Source organism: Lacerta agilis, chromosome 5 (genome assembly GCF_009819535.1).
Source record: "Lacerta agilis isolate rLacAgi1 chromosome 5, rLacAgi1.pri, whole genome shotgun sequence".
NCBI classification, from domain to species: Eukaryota; Metazoa; Chordata; class Lepidosauria; order Squamata; family Lacertidae; genus Lacerta; species Lacerta agilis.
Window position 1 is genome coordinate 54,175,004 of NC_046316.1, and position 24,179 is coordinate 54,199,182.

Genomic DNA, 24,179 nt, shown 5'->3' on the forward strand with positions numbered 1-24,179 from the left:
AGGGTGCCGGGCCCCCCAGGGGCGCCCCCGCGAGCCCGTTGGCATACCGGGCCCCCCCTCCCCAACCCGCCCCTGCCCCCACGGGCGGGTGGGTGGGCTGAAAGCCAGCCGCCCTCACCTCCCGGAGCCCCAGCTGGAGCGCTGGAAGGGCGCGCAAAGCCCCACGCCGCTCCAGCGCCACGCCCCTCATCCCCCGCTCGCCCACCCCCCCCTCCCGAGGGGCGGCCAGTGCGGGAGGGAGGCGGGTGGAGAGGCGGCACGCCGGGGGCGCCGAGGGATTGTCGCGCCACGGCGGCCGATCCCTCTAAGACGGCCCTGCAGGGAGCTAAGGAAATGTTGCAAGGCACTTTTTTGCGGGGGTGGATATGGAGGCATTTCAATCTGAAAGCACTTCTAAAGGTGGTATAAACTACATTCCCATTTGTAAGGAGGATCTGTTAGTGCAAATGAGCTCTCAAGTCTGCAGATGCATCCACAGGAGCTCTCCACCCTTTATCCTGACATGAGATCTGTAGCACTTACAACTGCTACATTTACTTACTCACCCACTCATTCTATTTTGTGTCTGAGACACGACTTCTCCATCAGCACCTCACCTACCTTCCAGGCTGGGGAAGGATAACATCAAAATGTGCTGGCAGATGGGGACTGTTCAACCTCTTCTGCTTAGACTTGACCCTGAGCCCTCTCATTTATGAACAAAATGATTTCCAAAGGGGTGCCCATATCACTCTGAAGCAACAAACACTAGAGTCTCTCCCCTGTAAGAACTATATTGTGTCGTCACCTTTCATAGACTTCATCAGATGCATGGAGTAGTCTGAAAAGTTTAGTAGGCCTATACACAAACTGATTCAGATAAAAGCAATCAAAAAACAAACAAAACACGCATTGAAATGTAGCCACAAGGCAGAGAAAAAGCAAGAGGTGTTCTATCCAGAGTGCAGAAGGAGTTCAGAATACAGTTTCAGCCAGTGTCATCACAAAATGAAATCTGAATGGAAAGGGGCAATCAACAATTGTAAAAGCAGTCAGCGATCAAAATAATTGTTGAATTGTGTTCACTCTTTTTTATAAGGATTGGCAAGACCATTCTTGCACCAGAGACTGTGGAGCTGGAGGCAAATGAAACAGAGAAGCAGTTTGCCATTTCCTCCAGATAAAAGACGAGAGAGCTTTAGAATCTTATTTTTGGAGGCTACCTATGTGTCTTCCATAGTGTCAATGTATTCTGGGCCAAGAACAAACCCTAACTACCATATATGTTCCACTGTAGCTGGCTTACCCACAGAAATAATTACATGTGTGGGTGGATTACTCATTCCACTGCTTGTTCGAGTAGTAAACCATTTGTGTGAGTGGGTATTTCTGCAGTAATGTCTGTCCTGGCTTGAGCAATTCAATCATTCTGTTGCCACCCATTTTCCATAAAGATCACCTTTCAACTCCACACATCATAGAAAGGTTTAATGGCTTCTGGCTAGGTATATGGAAGCCAAGACTCTTGACGTTCAACTCACTGTACCCTCATCCTGGAAAAGCTTTTCTGTTTGCAATACTACAAAGAGACATTTCGACTCTAAACAATGCCCTTCTTCAGTTGGCAAGAGGCTCTTGTATCTCTTGCTACTACCCAAGCCCCTTCCAAGTGGCACAAGCATCATCTTACTAGGGTGAAGGCTGCTTGCTCAACAGTTTGACTGCTGAATACACAAGGTCATCTGGCAGGGGGAATAGAATTTAGTTTGCCAGCAGCTCTCCTGTTTTGTCATAATACCCTTCCTGAAATAGTATTCTAACCACACTACTAGCACTAGGAAATCAGCAGCACAGCCAAGATTAAAAAGGCAGAACAAAATCAGATGACCTGGAAATTCTCCACCGGGTTGCTGTTGTTTTTTACCCAAACCCAGTCCTCTATTATTCAAGTTGGGCTGAGAACAGAGGCCATAAGAAGTATTGTAGCACTTTCAGGTCCAGCAAATTTAGGAATGAATTCTCAGAGGCAAGAACCTATTTCAACAGCTGCAGTGCACTAGAATTGACATGAATTTAACTTTACAAATTAGTTGTATCAGAAGCTAATTTTGATGCTAATACATTCAATTCATATCTCTCTTTTCCAGAAGTTTAGACAAAGCAGAAGTGGCTAACCTTTTCAGGTCTAACAGCTGCATCACCAAGCAGACCTCTTTTTCATTGCATGCACATGAATTAAAATAAACTGGGGAACCTTTTTCAGCCTGAGGCCCAGATCCACAGTTGACACACTTTCCATGGGTCATTTTGCATTTCTGACAGGCAGGTGAGGCCGCTCACCTGTGATCTCACAGTGCTAAGATATGAGAAAAGCCTCTGCTGCTGGCTTTTACCATCAAGGAACAAGCAGCCTTTGAGTACTTAGACAACAAATCTCCACACCTGATGTCATATGACTTCAGGTGACTAACAAGTGGGCATGATTTGTCCAAAATGGCCTCACAGGCCAAATTCAGAGGCCTGGCAGGCCTAATAAGGCTTACAGGCTAGGGGCTCCCCACCTATTAAAGCAAATGTGTGCATGATCTTAACCCGGTATATCATTCATGCGTGATCATCTACATTGGTAGAAAAAAACATGCCCAAGGCAGGCTTAACTACGTTGCCAAAATTTGATGAAAAATTTCATGCGCAGTTACGTTCGCAGATGTTTGGGTTTGGGTCTCCACAGCCAAATACTTTGTTTCAATAAACTGCAAACAGCCTGCCAACAAAATTCAGGACCTGGACTTTTCCAATATAGAATTGTGGTACCACTAAGAAATCACTTGGTGCTTAATTTTAACCAGAACTGAATTCGCAAAGGTAATTCCAAGATGGTGTTGTCCAAAATTATTAATTAAAATGAAGCTAGGATTCTCAAGATACTAACAAAAACCTGTGAGTCATAGAAAACTACACCAACGCTTATTCCTGCCACCGCACACACCCCCAGCCTTATTTCTCCATTTTGATACATTCCAATTTGTTTTTTTAAAGTCACACTGTTGTTTATGCCTATGATTTGCTAATAAAATAGGGACGGAAAGCATACATGGTGAGAAGCATAGAAGAATCAGGAGGTGGTCTACTGCTTTTATGAACTCACAGCTAAATGTTTATTAATAAAGAATCAACAAGTGTTCCTGGACCATTTACAAATGAACCAGAGTGAAAAGCACTTGGAGGTGTAGCCATAACAGGCTTCTTTTTAAAAAGTTAATGCTGGACAGCACATTGCTTATAATGCTCCCTGTGCCAGCTGGAGGCATGCATGCCTTTCGCTTCAGCTGGGGTGGCAATGATAGCGGTGGTAGCGAGACTGGGAAAAAAGCTTTGCCCTCCTTTCTTCTGGTGACTCTGAATTAGCCCACACACACTTTAAAGGTTCCAATAAAGAGATACAATTTCTTTACCTTTCCTGGCTCTGAGACCCTGGAAGTTTTTTTGTTGTCCGGGTTGTCGTAAGGTTAAGTTCAGAGGATAAACTGACATGCTAGCTATGGGAAAAAGCCAGTTTTCTCAAATAAAGCCACAACGGTGCAAAAGAGACCCCTCTGGGGCTTTTATTTGGGAAAACAAACAGAAATGGCACCAAGCCCTTCTGCTTTACGGGCCAATTTAACTATCAAACCAACTCTCTCCCTCCCAGAGGCAAAGAAGGGAGAGAGACACGGCAATATGACAATGGCAAGAAACATTCAGGGGAGAAAGGACAAAGCAAGCTGTCTGTCTCCTTGTCTTTCTTGTTCGGGGTTCTTTTTCTAAGCACACGTGTGTTCTTGTAAAAACGATTAGATTGCAATTTGTATAACATGGTGACCCCCAAATTCAGACGTTTAACCCCTTTTCTCTGCAAAGAATGCGAAGAATGTCTCAAAGATGGGGGGAATTCGCTCAAATTGGGGGGGGGGGGCAAGTAAGGAAAACCGGCGGGGAGTTGTGTGGGAATAAGCCACTGTATAGCTTCTTTTTGAACAGACAGCACTTTGGAGGTCTCCTTCGGCAGTCAGACACAAAAAAAGAAAAAAGAAAAAGAAAAATGGAGATTCCAAATCAAAACAAAGCCATCTGTTTAAATGAGCCAGCCCAAAGGGTTGGGGGGGGGGGGAGTGCTCTGTGTGTGTGTCCATCCCACATGTAGGTGCTCTTATTTCTTATAGCTTCTGTTGATTCTCTTGCCACCTAGAGGAAAATAAAGATTGTCTTATGACTCATAAGCATGAAAATGATCAGAGACAGAAATCTTCTGGAGGATTTTGTTACAGCTATTGCAAGATGCTGTTTGAGCACATGAAGGGTCAGAACAGAAGTCAGGAGTCCAAGGTAGTGTAGATTGAAGGGTAGATGCTGTTGCTTTAACTGTATAAGAACTTCCAATGTGGCAAAAGAGAGCTAAGAAAGTTTAAGTCTACCTAGAACTCCTTGTAACCATGGTCCTATACACATTGACTTTTAAATAAGCTTCACAGAAAATCCATCCAAGTTACTTCTAAATAAAGGTGGTTGGGACTGAGATATAACTTACACTAATAATAATAATAATAATAATAATAATAATAATAATAATAATAATTTATTTGTACCCTGCCCATCTGGCTGGGTCTCCCCAGTCACTCTGGGCGGCTTCCACCAAACATTAAAATACATTTAAAATATCACAGTTTAAAAACTTCCCTAAACAGGGCTGCCTTCAGGAATTTTCTGAATGTCAGGTAGTTGTTTATTCCCTTGACTTCTGATGGGAGGGCGTTCCACAGGGCGGGCGCCACTACCAAGAAGGCCCTCTGCCTGGTTCCCTGTAGTTTTGCTTCTCGCAGTGAGGGAACCGACAGAAGGCCCTCGGCGCTGGATCTCAGTGTCCGGGCTGAATGATGGGGCTGGAGACGCTCCTTCAGGTATACAGGACCGAGGCCGTTTAGGGCTTTAAAGGTCAGCACCAACACTTTGAATTGTGCTCGGAAACGTACTGGGAGCCAATGTAGATCTCTCAGGACCGGTGTTATGTGGTCCCGGCGGCCCCTCCCAGTCACCAGTCTAGCTGCCGCATTCTGGATTAATTGCAGTTTCCGGGTCACCTTCAAAGGCAAGACACTGTGAGAGTTATAAGGTAAAAACTTTGACCAAGATTTTCAATTTGGATAAAACCTCTGGTAAAGTCCCAGCAAATGAGGTTCTGAGTAGGGCTTTCAGTAACCAAATTATTAGATTCAGTTAGGTAGCCGTGTTGGTCTGATGCAGTTGAAATAAATAAATTTTTTTTAAAAAAATTATCCAGTAGCACCTTAGAGACCAACTAAGTTTGTTCTGGGTATAAGCTATCGTGTGCATGCACACAAAAGCTTATACAGTGGTACCTCGGGTTACATACACTTCAGGTTACATACGCTTCAGGTTACAGACTCCGCTAACCCAGAAATAACGCTTCAGGTTAAGAACTTTGCTTCAGAAATCGTGCTCTGGCAGTACAGCGGCAGTGGGAGGTCCCATTAGCTAAAGTGGTGCTTCAGGTTAAGAACAGTTTCAGGTTAAGAACGGTTTCAGGTTAAGAACGGACCTCCGGAACGAATTAAGTACTTAACCAGAGTTACCACTGTACCCAGAACAAACTTAGCTGGTCTCTAAGGTGCTACTGGACAATTTTTTAAATTTTTTATTTATTTCAAATTATTAGAGTTTGACTCTATCCATAAGGTGTATTTACACAATCCCCCCCCCCCTAAAATACAAAACACAGACACTAAAGCTCTACAAAGTGTTTTAACCTTTACAAAGTGTACCCAACACTGAGGTCAGACGAGCCCCTCGAGATATACCTGGAGAAAAGTCTTACTTGTTCAACTCCTCTTGACTTGGATATCAATCAGATAAACCCATATGCTGTCCCTCTTAACAGTAAAATATATTAAGCTTCAGAGGATGAATGTGCATTCTGGTTACATGTCTGCACAGAGACAAAAAGGCTTATTTTAAAATTGTGATCTCTGAAAGAGACTGTGCTTCCAAAAGTGAACATCTAAATTCTGATCAAGATTCTTTGGCCAGGAACTTTAATATTGGAAACAACAGAAAATATGCCAGTCCAAAGCTTTGAAAAAAAGTGTATTTCTTACACCCCTTTTGAAGAGACAGAAAGAAGGCAGCTTTCCCCACATCTTCTGGGAGAAGGTTCCATAGTTTTGGAGCAGTCACTATAAAAGGCCTGCTCTGACTAGTTGAAGCTTATTTATTTGGTTATATTTCACAAGTTTTATATACCACTTGATTGTAAGAAAAACTTAAAGCAGTTTACAAGAAGAATAAAACAAACAAAATTATCAGTAAAATGAGTTAAAAGCTGCTATTTGAAACATTATTTTTAAAAATAATAAAGTATAAGCTCAAAGCCAGAATAAACACATGTCAGCATTCCACATGTTTGGATAGGCTTGCCTGAAAAGAAATATTTTTCGCAGGCACTGATAAGGTGCCTGCCTGATGTCACTAGGCAGGGAAGCTATGTCATCTACAAAGGAAGCTCCATGTAAACTGCACTACAGCTATCAAGCTTGGAAACTACAGTGGCATGGATCAGCAAAGCAAAGTCTGACATTTCTATAAGAGCGAGGAGGGAAAACTTCCATATGACCAGAATATCGTAGGAGACCCTCCCGGCAACACCTCCAACCTGTTTCTCAAGAAGCAGTGGTAGGTCCAGGAGTATTCCCAATATTCTTTAATAAAGGTCTCTGTGATTTATCTTAATTAGGGAATCACAGGCAGGCTAATCTCCTCTACATCCTTGCCATTCCATATCAGCATGAATATATATTGATCTCACTGAACAACTACAGGTAACTTTGTATGTTCTGACTCAAGAGCAGGAATGGGAAACATGGGACTATCCAGATATTGTTGTACTACAGCTTTCATCACCCCTAAACTACTGACCATACTGACCAATGCTGATGGCATTTGGAATCCAACAACGTCAGGAGGGTCTTATGTTTTCCATCCCTGCTCAACAAAATTGTGGAAAAGGTCTTCATTTTATGGATGCAATGTGTTGTATAAGAACTGGCCTTAAACTTTTGCAGGATCCTATTCAAGCCCCGAAAGAGAAATTAATCTTAGAATGCACTCTTTGCAGATATATTTACTGGATTTAAATGAAAGGAAAGCAATACAAATTATGCTTTCCATTTTGATTACAGACCATGTTTCTATGGTAGTTGCAAATAAAAAGCTGAATAAGCTTGAATTCAAATATGAAAAGCCACTCTAAATCTCACCAGGAAGGTTTCTTAAACAAAGATATTTGAATAATATGTAGCTTTAGGATCAGTTTGGAGTGATTTTGCTCAGAAAATATTGAAAGAAGGCATACTAATTAAATCATACTATCAAATTAAACAGAATATAGGTCAAGCGCAGATACATTTCCTCCAGAATCTTCAAGTGAGGCAGATACTAAACCATTTGTTGGTGCAACAAAGATCCCTAAAAGACTACACAAAGTTTGAAAAGTCAATGTTATGGGTGAACAAATGTAAGAAAAAGCCAGATACACACTCCCTTCAACAGAAGCCTGGAAAATAAGAATGAAGGATATAGCTTACAGGTATATGCGATTAAACAAACAAATGTAATGGGTCAAAAGGGGCAGGAAACAGGATAACTTTGTCATGAAATTGAGTTTATTCATCTTTCACTGGAATAAGTGTAATGTGCAATTAATTTGTATACAGTATTAGGTGAAATATAAACTGAACAGCACCAATCCAACAAATTTGCACATGTCAGAATGTGTGATGCTTAGCATGGCATTTACACAGGCCTCTCCTCTTTCACTTTAATATCTTTGACTAGCATTTGAAATCTCAAGTCACTTATTTTAAAATCCCTATTATGAATGAAGCAGGTAGGTATTATTGTGAATGTTAATCAAATTAATCCAATTAATCTAGAATGAAGGAGACTGGAAGTACAGTGGAGAATTGTTGAAACAATGTAATTTACAGCAGAGTTGTGAAGTATATTCATTATGTTAAGCATCTCTGGAATTTAATGAAATGCTATGTATATTATTTTACTGACGAGAAGAAGTGGGGAAAGAAACAACAAACATTGATCACTCTTTCTCTCACACACACTTTTAAACTGTACCCAAAAGGACATCAAAAGGGCCCTACCTAAGCACTTGAAGGGGTAAGGAAAAAAAAGGCACCAGTGAGGAAAGGAACAGAAAACCCAACTGGATGAGAAGTGAAGGTCTGTGGCTTTCGCTTCACATGTGCTCCCTACCCCTCCTCCCTTTCTTCTTCTTGGCAAAGATAAATGAAGAAGAAGAAGAAGAAAGCCACAATCTTTGTCCATCCGCCCACCGCTATTACCTAAGGGGGAAGGGACTTTTCCAAATAACCCAAAACCACATGTGCTCAGACACAATAGCTCAAAAGGCAGGCTAGGTAGCGGACCAACCCACTTTGTACTGCTAACAAGGGGAACCTAATTACAGGAAGAGGTTAAAGAGGGGCAGATAAAAGGGATACAAAATTTCAACATCTGTTGCTATAAAGGGATAAGAAGTGGGGAAAGGCAAAGGTGTCAGTTTGGTGTCAGAGATGGCATGAAGCCAATTTCAAAGAGTTAAAAAGATCGAGAACTGAAGAGGAAAAATTAGAGGGTTCCTTTAACAAAAAAAAGCTGTCACAAGTACTTTTAAGAAAAAGATTATTTAGAAAAGGGAAGAATGATTGGAAATAGTACAGCTAATTATGACCAATGTTCACAGGGTCTCTGCAGAGCTGTGGGATCAAGGTGCACGTTAGAGCACAAGAAAAGTCTCATTGGATCAGGTGAATGGTCTATCCAGCCCAGGACTCAACAGTAGCCAGTTCAGTTATTCACTCGAAGAAGAAAAGTAGGTGTATGCGTGTATGCACATGCATATGCACACATGTTCACACACTCATTATCCATACCCTTCTTTTCACCTCCACCTTCTGCTTCAAGACATGTTGCAGAGGATGCATCATCATCAATACTGCCATTCATGACTTTGTCAGATTATTGTTTGTTGAAATCCAGCCAGATGGGCGGGGTACAAATAATAAATATTATTATTATTATTATTATTATTTGTGTGCATTGTTATATCCAGTGACAAGCGGGATTCAGGAACCAACTGTGAATAGCATCTAAAGTGTTATTTACTGTTTTAAATAATACTAGAAGGAGAAAGTACCCAAAGTTTGTCCAACAGTTTTAAAGCACATGCAAGCTTTGTTTCCCAGTTCCCTATTGGCCACCAATCATCATGCAGGCCTCTCTTTGAGCCACATCTTTTGAAAAATACTAATCTTCTTTATTTACTTTCCTCCAGAATGCATTTTGTGTACCTGACACGTATTTCCCTCCTCGGGGACAGTAACCAGGACTTTTATAGTACAATCAGGGCTGGAGCTTCATGCTCCGGCACCGGGGGGGGGGGAGAGCAGGTGGGGATGGGGGTGGCGCATGTCCCGGGGGGGGCGGGCTGCCCGCAGGGGCGTGACGCGCATCCTGGGGGCGGGGGCACGCTGCCTGCAGAGGCATGGTGCCCAGTGCAGGCAGGGGGGCAGTCATGATGGCAGCCCACCAGGATCGTGCTGCCGGGGGCGGTGCGCTCCTCCTGCACTCCTCTTCCTCCACCAGTGGCCACAATGCAAAAGTTTAGAACAGTTCTGTTGCAATACTGAGTATTTATAGCAAGCTGCTGATTTTACCTAGACCGTGCTTATGTAAATACACAAACAGCTTTCTAAGCATATCACCCAGATTTTTTTTCTGGGAAATATCCCTAGTTTGCTTTTCTATAGAGCAGATAAGAGAAAGTGGACCCAGAACAAGTGACAATGGCAAGCATCTTACACAGATGTCAGTGGCTGAGGTGGGGGCAGAAATATGGATCTGAACACATAGTTCAGCGTACTACCACTGCAACATAGTCCCAAAAGTGGTGGAGCTGCATGGGTAAACAGAAACATTCAGAAGCAGCATCTGTTTCCTATCCCCCTGAGGGTGGGAGCCCTCCAAGCTCCACTAAGATTCTGTGCTATGTTTGGTGTCCAAGCAGCATAGCATAGCTTTTCACACATCCAAAGTGTTAGAAACACAGGGTCAGGAAAAAAAGCAAAGGTCATCCCATCACCAACCAAGTAAAGTCACAAACAGAAACCACACCATTGGTGTATTTCTGTGGCATGTTCCAACTTCTTGAACCAATGCATCAGAAAGAGAGGCACCCAAACATCTTTCTGGGAAAACAACACCCAAATGGACCACCATAGTTCAGCTAAAAGATGAGCAGCAAAAGGGCTTTAGAAAGAAACAATTGCTAAGGTAGCAGAATCCATTTGGCCACAGTCAAGCCAACATTAGAGGGGAAAGAGAGAATAAGGTGGTGAGACCAAAAGAAAAAGAAAAAAAAGATAGGGGTCAGCTTGGAATGTGCCTGCTTCCTTGGTCTCAGTTCTGGGATCTTTAGTAAAGCTCTGAAGCTGGATCACAATGATCAGCAATCCAACAGTGTCCTGTGGCCCCGTGGGGGCAAAGGAGAGAGAATTGAATACTAAACAGAACAGGTCACACAATCTGCTACTGCACAGACTTATGTTTATCTACCTAGAACTGCCAAAGCAGAAAAAGGAGGTACAAGGGGCTTGTCAGCAAGAGTGGGGAAAAGATATAGGGAGAGGTATGTGACAAAGAGATGTACAACTGAATGGGCAAGAAGGTTACAGAATATTGATAGGAGCAGCAGAGGAAGGAAAGAGAAAATGTGACACTTGAAACATTAAAATTGTGAAGAAGCACAAGGCTGTTTGGAGAGGAAGGAAGGAAAGAAGGGAGGGAGGGAGGAAGGGAGGGAGAAAGGGAGGTCCAGTATTGAGGTGGCAAATGACCCAGAAGCAGGAGGGCTATAAATAATAAAGAAAATATTCAAACACTTAAGCTATACAAAATGAGTTGAGAGGGGGAATCTATCAATTCTTCTCTTACTACAGTACATGTAGCATTCTAGAGTGTAAGCAAGTAAGCCAGGCATGTCCAAAGTCCGCTTCGGGGGCCTAATCCAGCCCACTGTGGCAGTTTATTTCCTGGGGTAAAAAAAGCTCGACAATTTTGGTTGGCCGCATGTTCACTTCATCAAATCTGGCCCTCTTTGAAAAAGGTTTGGACACCCCTGAAGTAAGTAACAGAAGTATTTATGGACTTTCAGGTATTCAGCAGTGCCTCCTTTGGACAGTGTGAGGGCTAGCTACATTGGTGGGTTCAGAAGAGAACACAAACTCACAAAAAATAACCCTTGGCTGGAAAAAGCAATGCAGTAACAAAACAAAAATTAAAATACCAGTAGGGAGAAACAATGCTGGTCTCCTCCATGATTGCCCAAATTTCACCAACTACCACTTCTCGTGAGAAGTTGCCCCACCAACTACAGACCTCCAATTAACCTGTATATGTGAGAGACCCAAATTGTGTAGACTTTTGCTCCTCCCTCCATGTGAGGCCTGAGATGGGCAGCGCAGTGGCACAGTGCATTCCACTAAAAACAAGTGAAAAGGGAGGAATCCGTGACACTCAGCAGCCACTGTAGGTAGCTTCCCATTGGTTGGATGGTTCCAGGCTTTAGCTCTGCCTGTCAGTCAGGCTTTTGCCTTATTGAAAGATCAAACTCCATCCTGCCTGTTCATTACCTTAATCCTATTTTCTACATAGCTTTATTATCTCTAGAGGCTTCCTTGGGAAAGGCAGAAAAGGTGACACAGCCACTCCTCACTTGCTCCTTGGTGCTGCTTCCATTTGAGGTAAGCCAGGAGAAGTTCATGGGCAAGGAGGATGGGGACAGGAAAAGCCAAAGCAGCTCTCATTCTTCCTGTAGTCTAAAAAAGTGTGCATGCACACAAAAGCTCATACCAATAACAAACTTAGTTGGTCTCTAAGGTGCTACTGGAAGGAATTTTTTTATTTTGTTTCAACACAGGAACCACATTACACGTAATTCACCAAGCACAGAGACTGTTAATCAGCAAACCACATTGCCGTTTTATTGCACAACGTAACAACAAATCTTATTATGAGCACTGCTCTGGCAGACTGGAAGAATTGCAAAACGGGTTAAATCTAGCCAGGCAGGGCACAATTTTACAGATGGTGAAATGAGGCAAAGGGACAACACCATGCCCAAACTTAAAGATCCAGTTACAGGGAGGTAGCTGTGTTGGTCTGCCAGTCAAAACAAAATAAAAATTAAAAATTATTCCTTCCAGTAGCACCTTAGAGACCAACTACTTAGTTGGTCTCTAAGGCGCTACTGGAAGGATTTTTTTTATTTTTTTATTTTGTTCAAACTTATAGAGTGAGTGAGTTTTCAGGACTGAGTAAACATTTGCGCCATATCCTCCCAGGTCTATCTAACACTAACTATTAAATACATTCTGTACTCTGTACCTTATCAATTGTGTCCTGAATGTGGAAGGTTTTTAATCAATGTGAAAGTAGTCCTTCTGAAGGGGAACAACCTTATAAATGAAGAACGGTGTTTAGACTATAGCAGTGAGGATGCCAATACATGGGGATACCAGTGAGTTCTGCTCAGAAGCTACACAGTTAGTTCAAAATACAGCTATACTTGTATTAACTGGAGCCCAATATACAGAACATACCATGTCAGTTTTTAAAGAGCTGTGCCGTCTATTATTATTATTATTATTATTATTATTATTATTATTATTATTCATTTCATTTATATACTGCTTTATATTTTAAATTTAAAAAATGTCAAAGCCTTTTACAACCTACATTAAAACATCAAATAAAATAATCCAGAATAAAACATTATGGAAGAAAGTCCAAAGCAACATAGTTAACAGGAAACTAAAATATTATCTTAAAGATTTCAAAATAAAACATTATGAAGGGGGTTGAATTACAGAATGCACATTCCATGCAGCAAAGCTAACAACAACAAAATCTTAAACATTTCAAAAGAAAATATTACTAAAGGAAGTCAGATATAAAATGCATGCTTCAAAGAGCATAATTAGCAAGAGCATAAAATAGCATAGTCTACCAGTCCTTTTCCAAACACAATTTGAAGTGCTGGTTTTAACCTAACTGGCTTGAGACCAGGGCATCTATCTGGACATCCCTGGACATAAACATTAGTCTCTGAGGCCCTGATTCACATTCTCCCACCTGAAATAAGTAAGATGCTGCTAACCAGAGATAGGGCCTTTTCACTTGTGGCTTTCATCTATTCTAGTGCTATATTTGTTTTCAGTGCCAGATGAAATCCTCTTTTATTTGCCTTGGCCTTATATTACGTTTGAATTTTATTGCTGTAAATGAGTGGTGGAGTTCTGGAATTCTCACTGGTTTCAAAGGCTAAATGATTACCAATTTAAAAAATGAATCCAGGAACAGATAATCTAATCTCTAGCAAGAAGAAAAAGGCAAGGCTACCTTGTCAATAAAACACAAAAAGAAATGGGCATAAGTCGCTAGAAGACAGATGAGAATCAAAATTTGGAAACAAGCTCAAATTACTTTAAAAAACAAACAAACCCTGTTCAATAGAAGAATTTGCATAGACAAAGTATGGAAATATATTCATTTGTGCGCATGTGTGAAGAAGAATCTCGTCTACTTCTGTGTTATTGGGACACATTAATTTTCAACTATGGTCAGGTATTAGAAAGTTTCCACAGGTATTCATCCTACAGGCAGATTTTGCTATTCACTGCCACAACTGTAAGAGAGTCTTACCTCCCCAAGTCCCAGATTCTCAAAGGTGAGGTATGTCCACAGCAAGCTGTTCCAGTCACAAATGAACTGTCAATCAAGGAAGAAAAAACAAAACATCATTAGCCATCCTCTTTGTACCATCACTAAATATTTGTGTGACCATAAGAAGATGAAATACACAGAGGGCAGATGCCGAAACATTTGAGAGATGTAATGCATGAACTTCCATGCCCTGAAACCACAGCAGTTAAAAGCAAAGTGCACAAGCTGGAATAGAGTCTGCAGTGGGGCTGCGGTTCAAGTCAAGGCATTGGACTAGGAAATATGGAAAAGTGTTCTTTTAACACGAGCTCTAGTGCAACACTAAACATTATTCAAGTTTATAGTCTCAAGATAGTAATATAACCAGAAAAACTAAATGCCTACCATCATGACAATGCCAGCATAAACAGATGATTCCCAGCTCCCTAAGTCATTTTCTTTAAATGAAGGAGGGGGGGAGCATTTTTCTGCAAAATCTATTTCAAGACTAACCATCCTACACCTACACACATAATGAACTGGCTCACATGACGTGCTAAGCCAAACCTTTGCTTTGCAAGACTGCACAAACATGTGGACTCCCAGAGAGTTGCTCTCAGTCACTTGGTTCCTCCTGTCCTTTTTGCTGCCTCGCTGCATTAAGCTAAGCCAAAGTTTGGCTTAGCATATCATCCAAACAAGGACTTGTGGTTCAATTCTCTCCTCACTAAGTACGAGCTGAAACCAAGAGCAAACATTGGCTACAACTGATGGTTAGTGAGGAGAGAGCATAACCACAAGCTCAGACAACACACTAAGCCAAAGCTTTGAATACCTGCTTAGAGCAACTCAGCAACAATCAGGACCAGGGAGGAGCAAAGGGGCTGCAAGCTCCTCTCAAGAGCCCACACCTCTGCATGGTCTTGCTAGGGCAGGCCAATGTTTGGCTGAACACATCATGTGAACCAATGTAATACCTTTCTCCAATTTGCAGCACTGTTAGTGCTGATCCATATTGCCTATGTAGGAAGACTATTGCAGCACACAATTATTATCTCCACCCCCCATCGTTCTGCCAGGACACTGAGGTCCAGCGCCAAGGGCTTTCTGGCGGTTCCCTCGCTGCGAGAAGCCAAGTTACAGGGAACCAGGCAGAGGGCTTCTTGGTAGTGGCACCTGCCCTGTGGAACGCCTCCCACCAGATGTCAAAGAGAAAACAACTACCAGACTTTTAGAAGACATCTGAAGGCAGCCCTGTTTAGGGAAGCTTTTAATGTTTGATGGACTATTGTATTTTAATATTTTGTTGGAAGCTGCCCAGAGTGGCTGGAGAAACCCAGCCAGATGGGCGGGGTAGAAATATCATCATCATCATCATCATCATCATCATCATCACCGTCAAAATTAGTACATGAAAAGATCTTAGCGCCCCTTAGGCAGGTTGAACAAAGTACAAAGCTGAAGGTATCAGTCTAACTGCAGTCATAACGGCTGCTTCATCCCCCATTTTTGTGGTGCAGTAAGTGTCCAACTGCCTTTTTCAGTTGGACATCCGGATCAGAAGACTGTCTCTTAGAGTGGCTTCATAAACACATCCACAGTAACCACACACAAACAAACACAAAAGCAGCAACTCCCCAGTCTCACCCCAAGTCCCATAGCTTCTTGCTGAAATCCTGAAACTTTTCAGACCGAACGTGTCCTGGTTCTTTTGTTGTTCTGCTTCCCACCCCACCCTGCTTTTCTTCTTTTGCACTATAGTGTAAGAGCACCCTTTAGAAGGCAATTAATGTGGCAACATCAAGGAAACTCTGCAGAACAATAAATAATGAGTACGGTCTACCACTATGACACACTGCAGAATACACCTGGCAAAAAAAAAAAAAACCAGTCCAGAGGGCCCTGAGATTGCTGCAACATGCTTTGAAGAAAAGAGAATTGCTGTTCTTCCTTTCTTTGGCATCTAGCTTACAAGTGTTAGATCTTCTTGAAAACCAACAATGTTGCTGTTGACACTTCAGGATTTGTGGGCAAGGAATTCAAAGAATCTCTTGTTTGTTTGTTTGTTTGTTTGTTTGCTTGCTTCAATGTGCCAACCAGTTAGTTTTTTCTTAGCTAATTCCCTGGACTGTGGCACAGAACAGCCTAGAACCCAATAAATGTGATATTAGTTTCTCTGACACTATCTGTTCTAGGTTTTATGCTGAGGAAACCCTTCTTTCCACACATATATATCATAAACATACTAAGGTTTATGGGCTTGATGTCATCCTTCGCTGGCTTAGGTGGGATATACTGCCTCACTGGATGTCCTCCTTGGAATGCCACCACTTGTTCATCAATTCTAATGTTTTCACCTGGCACAAAGCGTTGTGGGACAGTGTTGGTAAACACCCCATAGGTTTTGCATGGGGGAAGCCTGTCTCTCACGGGTTCTTCAGCATTGAATCTGATCATTAAATCCCAGGCCTTTATTGACTTTTGAAGAAGGCCAGTGACATATTGATCTGGAAGTGTTGAGGGCAACCCTTAACAGCACATTTCACATAGAGCTTTTTGTGAATAGAGGAAAGTGGCCATCTCAAGGTCCTTGACTGAGAGCTGTCATTAAGTCTGCCAGCTGTCAAAGTAAGAGTCCTAGGTGCTTGCAAACATATGCAGATCCAAATGGGGGCTCGGTGACCCCAAAAGCAATCAGTAAACTTTGTACAAAATGATAGTTTGATTAAAAAACAACTGTTTTGCTGGGTCACAAGGAATGTTTCAGCTGCAGAAAAATGTTTTTAGAAAATCAGGTTTGTACAAGGTTTTTGTAAACATGTGGGGTGCTATTGATCCCCAATGCCATTGGTGGTAATGTTAAGGAAAGTGAATGATTTATCCACTATGAAAACTGTCAAAATAATGGGTGGTATTCAACTATATTTTACTAAGAAAAGACTCATTGAAATTCATGAACATGTCTTATGTTATGTCCATTGATTTACCCTGAGTAAAATTTGATGATTTATCATTCAATTTTTCCCACTCTATATGCGCTTTTCTCACACAAAATGGACAGAATAGGTTCTGGGGTAAGTACCTGTTGACATGACAAGCAACTAATGAATCAAGAGCACCTGACAAGGTTGCTTTCACCCCATCACCTTACAAGCATAGTTCTTCATTTTCTCTGTCATTCCAACAGAGATAAATTTGTACCCCACAACCATAAGAGTAAAACCATAGATTTTTAACTAAATTGAGGAGAACCCTAAAATATCACACAGCAGTTAATTGCTCACCAGGAAAAAGGAGTTGTGGAATACAAAAAAGTGTTATATGCTTGGCCCCACTGCTGATGAAGGGTTAAAAGCCAGAAGAAAGTGATTGATTTCTGCCTATCAACCAGCTAGCAGGTTCCCTTGAGGTCCAACTGAAGGTCCAAGTTGCTGACCTGATGCCCATGATAAGGATCTGCTCCACTCCCATAATTCTACCCATTCTACTTTATTAACCCAACACTTTCCACCAAGTCCTGCACTGCTCTTTACATATGGGACTCCAGAATCTGGCTGCATCGCTCAAGCTTCTATCTCTGTTCTTCTCTCCCGCCTATTCCCCACACCCTTTAAACTGGATGTTATCATCCCATTTTGGAAATTATTCTATATGAAGGATCATCGAACCAAGAAACAAAGAACCTATTACTTAGCAAGAGCCCAGCAGCTGGGAAATGGGGGGTACGGCAAAGGGGGCTGAGGGCGGTCTCGTTGGGACAAAGAGTCTGGGCGTCAGGGAGGAATGAACCCAAGTGTCATAAAGAAACAAGGGGAGGAACTGAGCGCACAGAAAGAGGAGACCAAAGAGAAGGACACTTTGCCTGAGCCTCTTTCAACCCCAGAGCCGTGCTAGCCACATAGACCCAAACTTGTGCAGCCTTTGAGTCCGCACCGACACGCTCTGGCAAGGGCGGCCACCAAAGCTGTCAAATCCTTCACCAACTTGCCCATCAATTGCATTCAGCTCTTCCCGACCCACATTGGCATTTTAATTACTGTTGGGTAAACTAATTTGTCCAAATGAAGGCAACTCGGCCTAATAGAATATGCAGGCTCCCTGACCTCTGACAGGCAATGACACAGGATACAAAAGGAGGCAGAGGAAAGCTTTTTTTTAATCAGAGCCTTATTACTCTCTATTACTCCAATTAGTCAAGCTCCAGTGCTCTGAATTGGGGGGGAAATTGCAATTAAATCAATTTTTGATGGTCTGGAAGTGGGTTACCGAACCGCCTGGCCTGTGAATAACTGATATTATAGCAGCAAAGGTCAAAGTCTTTGTCGGCACCTGTGGGCCCCCCGCCTTTCCTGCCTCTTCCTCCTCATTGCTCCTGTGCTCCTGCTAAAGCAAATCATTAGAACATGTCACGTCTTATCGTGGCTGCCACCAGCCCCGCTAACCTAATCAGTTGACATCATTATAGAAGGTAACTCCTGCAGTCTGAATTTAGTGCTAAGGTCACACAAACTTACTGCGTCCCCCCTGCTGGAGGGTGATGGGAGGAGGGGCCCCAACAGTAGCAACATTGTAAAGGGCAGGAGGGAGGTGGACATTGCACAGCGGATGGTCCTAAGCTGAATCTACAAAACGTCATGGAGTATATCCAACTGTACACACATATCCAGAGATGATTGGATGGTGAGAGAATGTTCTTCTCTCCCAGGAAACATCACCCAACAAATTAAACTATCAGCAGTTTAGTTTTAATTGACCAGTTCCAGATCTCTATACATCACGCAGGAGCATGGATGGAAATTAAACAATTAAAAGTTAGCAAGTGGGTCTGACAGAATTCAACAGAACACCCACCCACACCACACACCGCCATTTTTAACTGGTTGTAACAAGCACTGTCTTGAGACCCTGCCAAAATTTTGACGAGTGATAACACATGCAGCAGAAGGAGGTAGCAGTAGAATGGACTGTACCAGTTCAGGCTGTGGGGAGAGGATACCTTTTCTGAATTCTCAGCCTTGTAAAAACACACACTGCAACTTAAAAACAGATCCACACTGCGGAGACAGGTTCTAGCTGAGCCTGGACCCTGCTTGACTACTTGCAAGGAATTTATTTGTTTTTAACAGGGAGAATACAGAAATGTAATCCAAAGACTGTTTCTAAGACAGTCTCCAGCTTGAACTGGTAAAGTCCATTCTACTGCCTCAAAGACTCTACCGCCTCATTCTCTCACATGTGTAGAATCCTCACTGGGATTCAAACTAGGAATGAAACTAGATGTAAGGTGGGAATCATTGTATTCCCTACCCCATGTTTCTCCCATAATGCAAATGGGGTGCCTGCAGAGGAAAATCAGCAGGCAAAAAAAAGGCGTACATAATTCTCCCCCAGCATCTAATTCTCACCATTCCCTTTGCCTTAACTTTTTTATTTGATATTCTTGGTACAGGCTATTTCTGAAATATTTATTTAAAATTATTCATAGCCCACTCTATTTCCAAAAAGGTATTCCAGAGCAATTTCAATAATAGAGGTTTTTAAAAAATCTTATACATCTGCCAAGTTTCCTGGAGACTGATTCTTAATTTTTATTATTATTGTTTTACACTGTTCAGTTTTATTTGTGATATACTGCTGTGTTTTGTGTGTTTTTTTAGCTCATTTTCATCTAGTTTTTATTGAATGTTTTGCTGAATTTTGTACTTTAATTGAATGTTATATTGTAATTGTTTTGTGTAAACTGCTTAAATATTTTAATTACATTAAGTGGCATTTCAAAATAAAAACATAAAAAAACACTCAAATAAGAAAACCAAATAAAAATAAACATCAGTGAGAGCAGTAAAATTTCATCGGAACAGATTAAGTGGACAACAAAACACTAAAAGGTCCGGGTAAACAATTGGTCTTGTAAATTCACAATAGTAAGTACCAGCCTTATTTGGAACGGGAGGGAATTCCATAAGCAGAGCGCTTGTAGTGGATATGCCCTCTGCCATGTCACCACACACTGAATCTCATGTCTTGATGTGCCACACCATACCGAGTACATAGGCATGTGGCACTTGTAGACATGCCTCCCCAACAGATCCAGTAGTGACATCCAACCCTGTACATAAATCAATCACCTTCGAAATGTGAAAAGTCTCCATGGAGCATTTGTACAGGGGAGTGTTTTTTGAGCAGGAGCAGTGGGTTTAAAGCAAGCCTCTATCTTGCAGTGCATATGGAGAGCACACACTTTGCATACAGAAGGTCCCAGGCTCAAACCCTGGTGTCTTCATTTATAAGGATCAGGCAGCAGGTGACGTGAAAGCCCTCTGCCTGAGACCACAAAGAAACACTGCCATTGGGAGAAATACTGGGCTAGTTGAACAAATAATTCCACCTGGTATAAGGCAGCTTCTTATAAATCAAGAACCAAGACTCACAAGAACAGCAGCTTCCTGTAGGACACAGTTGGCAGGATGAGGGGGTGCCCTAGGCAGAAGTGATCAACTTTTCTCTCCAGGATATCTCATTGTCATTCGGTAGCTGGTCCCTGCCAACCATGGGAAATAGTAGTGACCAGCTACTGAAGCACCACACACACTGGATTAGGGCTATTGGAAATGCTGAAATTAGACTCTCAGCTCCTGAATTAAACCCATATGGAAAAGTGTTTGGTTTAAATTTTGCAAACCAGAAAGTGTATAGAATCCAACTCTCTAAACTGCCTTCCCCCATTAAAAAAGTCCTTTAGAATCCAAGTTTATCCAACTTTAAATCCCTCTGTCTTGATTCTTTATCCATTATTTTATTTCTGAATATAGAGCCCTTTGATGCCCACTGAATTCTGCCTGCAAAAGCTTTGACGCATCATTTTATATTTGCTTGATCAGCAGATTGTAGATGAACTTACCACATGGCTTATTTTTCCAGCTCTCAAATCTGTCTCATTATATTGTTCTGCACATTCAATCCATTTCTGTGCAGCTTAGTGCCTAAAAGCATAGTATATTTAAAATACAATATGTAAAACAAATAAATAAAATTAATGTATCAAAACAAACAGCACAGATGACAGCAACTGACACTATCCCCCCAAAGCATGGTAAAATAAAATATTAAGTTGCTTTTATAAAGCCAGTAAGGAGCTAGGTCTTTGGGCTTGAGAGGGAATAATATTCCAAAAAAGAGGCACTACCACTGAGAAGACACTGTTCCTACTAAACATCAACCTGGTTTCTGGCAAGGGAAGTACCTGGAGATATTGATGTGCAGGGAGGTACATAAAGGAGAAGATAACCTTCTTAGTTAGCCTGGAATCAGACCACTTAGGGTTTTAAATATCAGTGCCACTGATTCTTTGTTAGGGGGTGGCCCAGGAGATCTGAGCAATGGATCTTTTTTAAAATAAAAAACCCTTAAGATTTTCATTTTACATTGCTTCCAGAACTCTTAAACAAGCTGCAAAGCATAATGCTGGTGAGGCCCTAATGACCCACAATTGAAATTTGCTCAAATTCCCAAATTTAAATATATAAATATACACACATATGCATATTTTGTGCAAAAATTGTACCATGGGCTTGTGCACTGAATCTTTTAAGATAATGCCTCTGCAAGCACCACTTAACAGCAACATAAAATGCCCAAGCAACCAGTGCCAGTCAATAGCCACACTGCTCCATTCTGAACCAGCAGGATCTTTTGAGTTGTCTTCAATAGCAGTCTAGAATTCCGCATTTTAACAATGATCCAATCTGTAGCTTGCAAAGGCATCCATTACAGGGATGAACTTTGTTGTGAGTCTAAAAAACCACTATGAATTCCTTAGAATCGTGATGGGGAGCCTGTGGCCTTTCTGATGTGGTTGGACTCCAACTCCCCTCATTCCTAAACACTGGCCATACTGGCTAGGGATGAAGGAAGCTGGAGCCCAACAATGTCTGGAGACCCACAAGTTCCCCAGCCCTGGTTACGAAAAAGGACGAGATACAAATGTAATAAATACATTAATCTTATTACTACCCCAGCTCTGTATCCATGTTGTTCCAGCTCTACTTGGTATTTCCTCCTTGCTGCCCTGCCTAAGTCTCAACAGCTACAGTACTGTCATTTGCCTTTTCCTTCTCTGCAACCCTGCCTCTTCCCTGGCTTTGCTGGTGGCCCCAAATACCAAACTAACATTCCTACTTGTAGAGAAGCCAATCAAACTCTTTAAAATATACCTCCCAAGTATTTAATGCTAATTTATTACCAAAAAGTAGAAGTGAATAGGAAAGTCCATCATATTAGCAGAGTTATGGACAATTAGCTTATTAGCCACTGCTCAAAAAACTTTTACATACACATATATATGCACTATGATGCTATTTTCATAGATCTCAGCCAGCCTGAGAGTGAATGGCTCTCTGGGTATGCATCATAAATTGTAAACAGAAGAGCTACAGAAGAACTTCGCCTGGTCCATTCAGGTCCTGCAATGGAGACATTTGATGTGCAGAGAGAACAAATCTTGAGCAAGGAGATGTGTATATTTCCAGGATTTACAGTATTCCCCCACCAGCACCAGAGGAGGAAATGGTAGGGACCACTAATGACAGAAGCACGGAAAGATACCAATAATTCATGTGTGTGCCGTTTCCCACCCTGGTTGGAAAATTGGCCCCTGGGAAGTGGGTGTTTGCATTTCACACCAAGGAGAGCATTGTGAGTTGTGGGGAAAGCCATAATTCTGGACACGGGATTTGAACAGAGATGCCTCACATTGAAGGCTGGGTTGAAGGCTAGGGCCAGTTGCGTCACTGTTTCAAGTCTGGTTTATGGATGAAAAGCACCATCTTCAGTCTCTGGCAAACATACTACTTTTGTGTATGAAAATTTGCTCAACCCAAATCTTTTACAGCAGGGCTGGGGGATAAATCCCAGAAGTCCAATTGCCCAAGGACCTAAAAATTCAACCTGGTTTATAGGAATTCAAAACATTTCTTCAGCCCATTCTAGGCCTCCAGACTAAATGGATTAGAGCCACCTATTTCACCAGGTTAAGAAAATCAAGTATTAAGCATACAACAGGAATGGCAACTTGTGGCCATTCAGATGTTGTCTGACTCCAACTCCTATCAGCCCAAGTAGTCAGCATAGTCAACAAGCAGGGATGTTGGAACAACATTCTCCATTTCTGCCTATTACCTGACTATTTCTATAAGTCCAATGGTGGGCAATTTGTGATAGGGCCTACCCTTCAACGCAGAGTGTTTTGTTTTTACAGGCCATTATATTTTGTGAGAATTATAAATGTCACCGTTTGATTTTTGAGAGGCAGTGTAATCAACTTTAAAAGCCAAAGGCAGGTCCCAGATCCCAAACTTAAATATATATATTTTTAAAAATCTAGCAAGTTACAGATTTCCAGTATACCACAACTGCTTGCTGGGTATGAATTGCAGCACAAAGTCAGTCATTTGACGTCACTAAAATGTCTGCAGCAGTCCTCTGTATTGAAGGAATCTCTTCCCACTCCACCCACTAGTCTGATACAAAATGTAGGAAGCCAGACTGTGCCCTGCTTTGTATAGCAGAAACAGGCGGGCACATTGGGGATACTTAAACATTTCATTCATATGCAGCAGTTCTCTGGCTATTATACTGTTTCTTGTTTGCCTGTGGCTGGTGGGTCCAACAGACACCAGGTTGTACTGTTATCATTTCCACCCAACATTTACATGCTTGCTGAGTCTGGGCATTCCGTGGAAAAGTGAAACAGGATGCATATTACCTTGAACATATATGACATTGTTACAACTGAATCTGTCATTACTACTGATTGTTCTGAAGCAGTCCTTTTAAGATCAGTACCTCCAGCACAACCACACAAACAGATAGTTTAGGATAGCTTTGGAAAGCCCAAAGTATCCAGTTGCTAATATTATGTCAGCTGGGCGGGGGGGGGGGGTGATTGCAAGGGCTAGGCAGCATCTTGAGAGTCCCATGGACTGCAAAAAGATCAAACTTATCCATCCTTAAAGAAATCAGCCCTGAGTGCTCACTGGAAGAACAGATCCTGAAGTTGAGGCTCCAGTACTTTGGCCACCTCATGAAAAGAGGAGACTCCCTAGAAAAGACCCTGATGTTAGGAAAGATGGAGGGCACAAGGAGAAGGGGACGACAGAGGATGAGATGGTTGGACAGTGTTCTCGAAGCAACTAGCATGAGTTTGGCCAAACTGCGGGAGGCAGTGAAAGATAGGCGTGCCTGGCATGCTCTGGTCCATGGGACAAGTCGGACACGACTGAACGACTGAACAACAACAACAACAACAACAGGCAGCATCAGTTCACCACAATGCCATGATTTGATATACAGTAACATGAATGAACTCATAA

General features: G+C 42.0%; 1 protein-coding gene across 1 annotated transcript in view; it reads right to left on the bottom strand.

Annotated features, from left to right (window-relative positions):
- FBXW4 (F-box and WD repeat domain containing 4) overlaps positions 1-24,179 on the bottom strand; it is a 75,768-nt gene that overhangs the window by 6,867 nt on the left and 44,722 nt on the right. Inside the window, exon 6 of the mRNA XM_033149845.1 lies at positions 13,810-13,875. Coding sequence (XP_033005736.1) covers positions 13,810-13,875 — 66 coding nt within the window. The remainder of the gene's footprint in view (positions 1-13,809; positions 13,876-24,179) is intronic.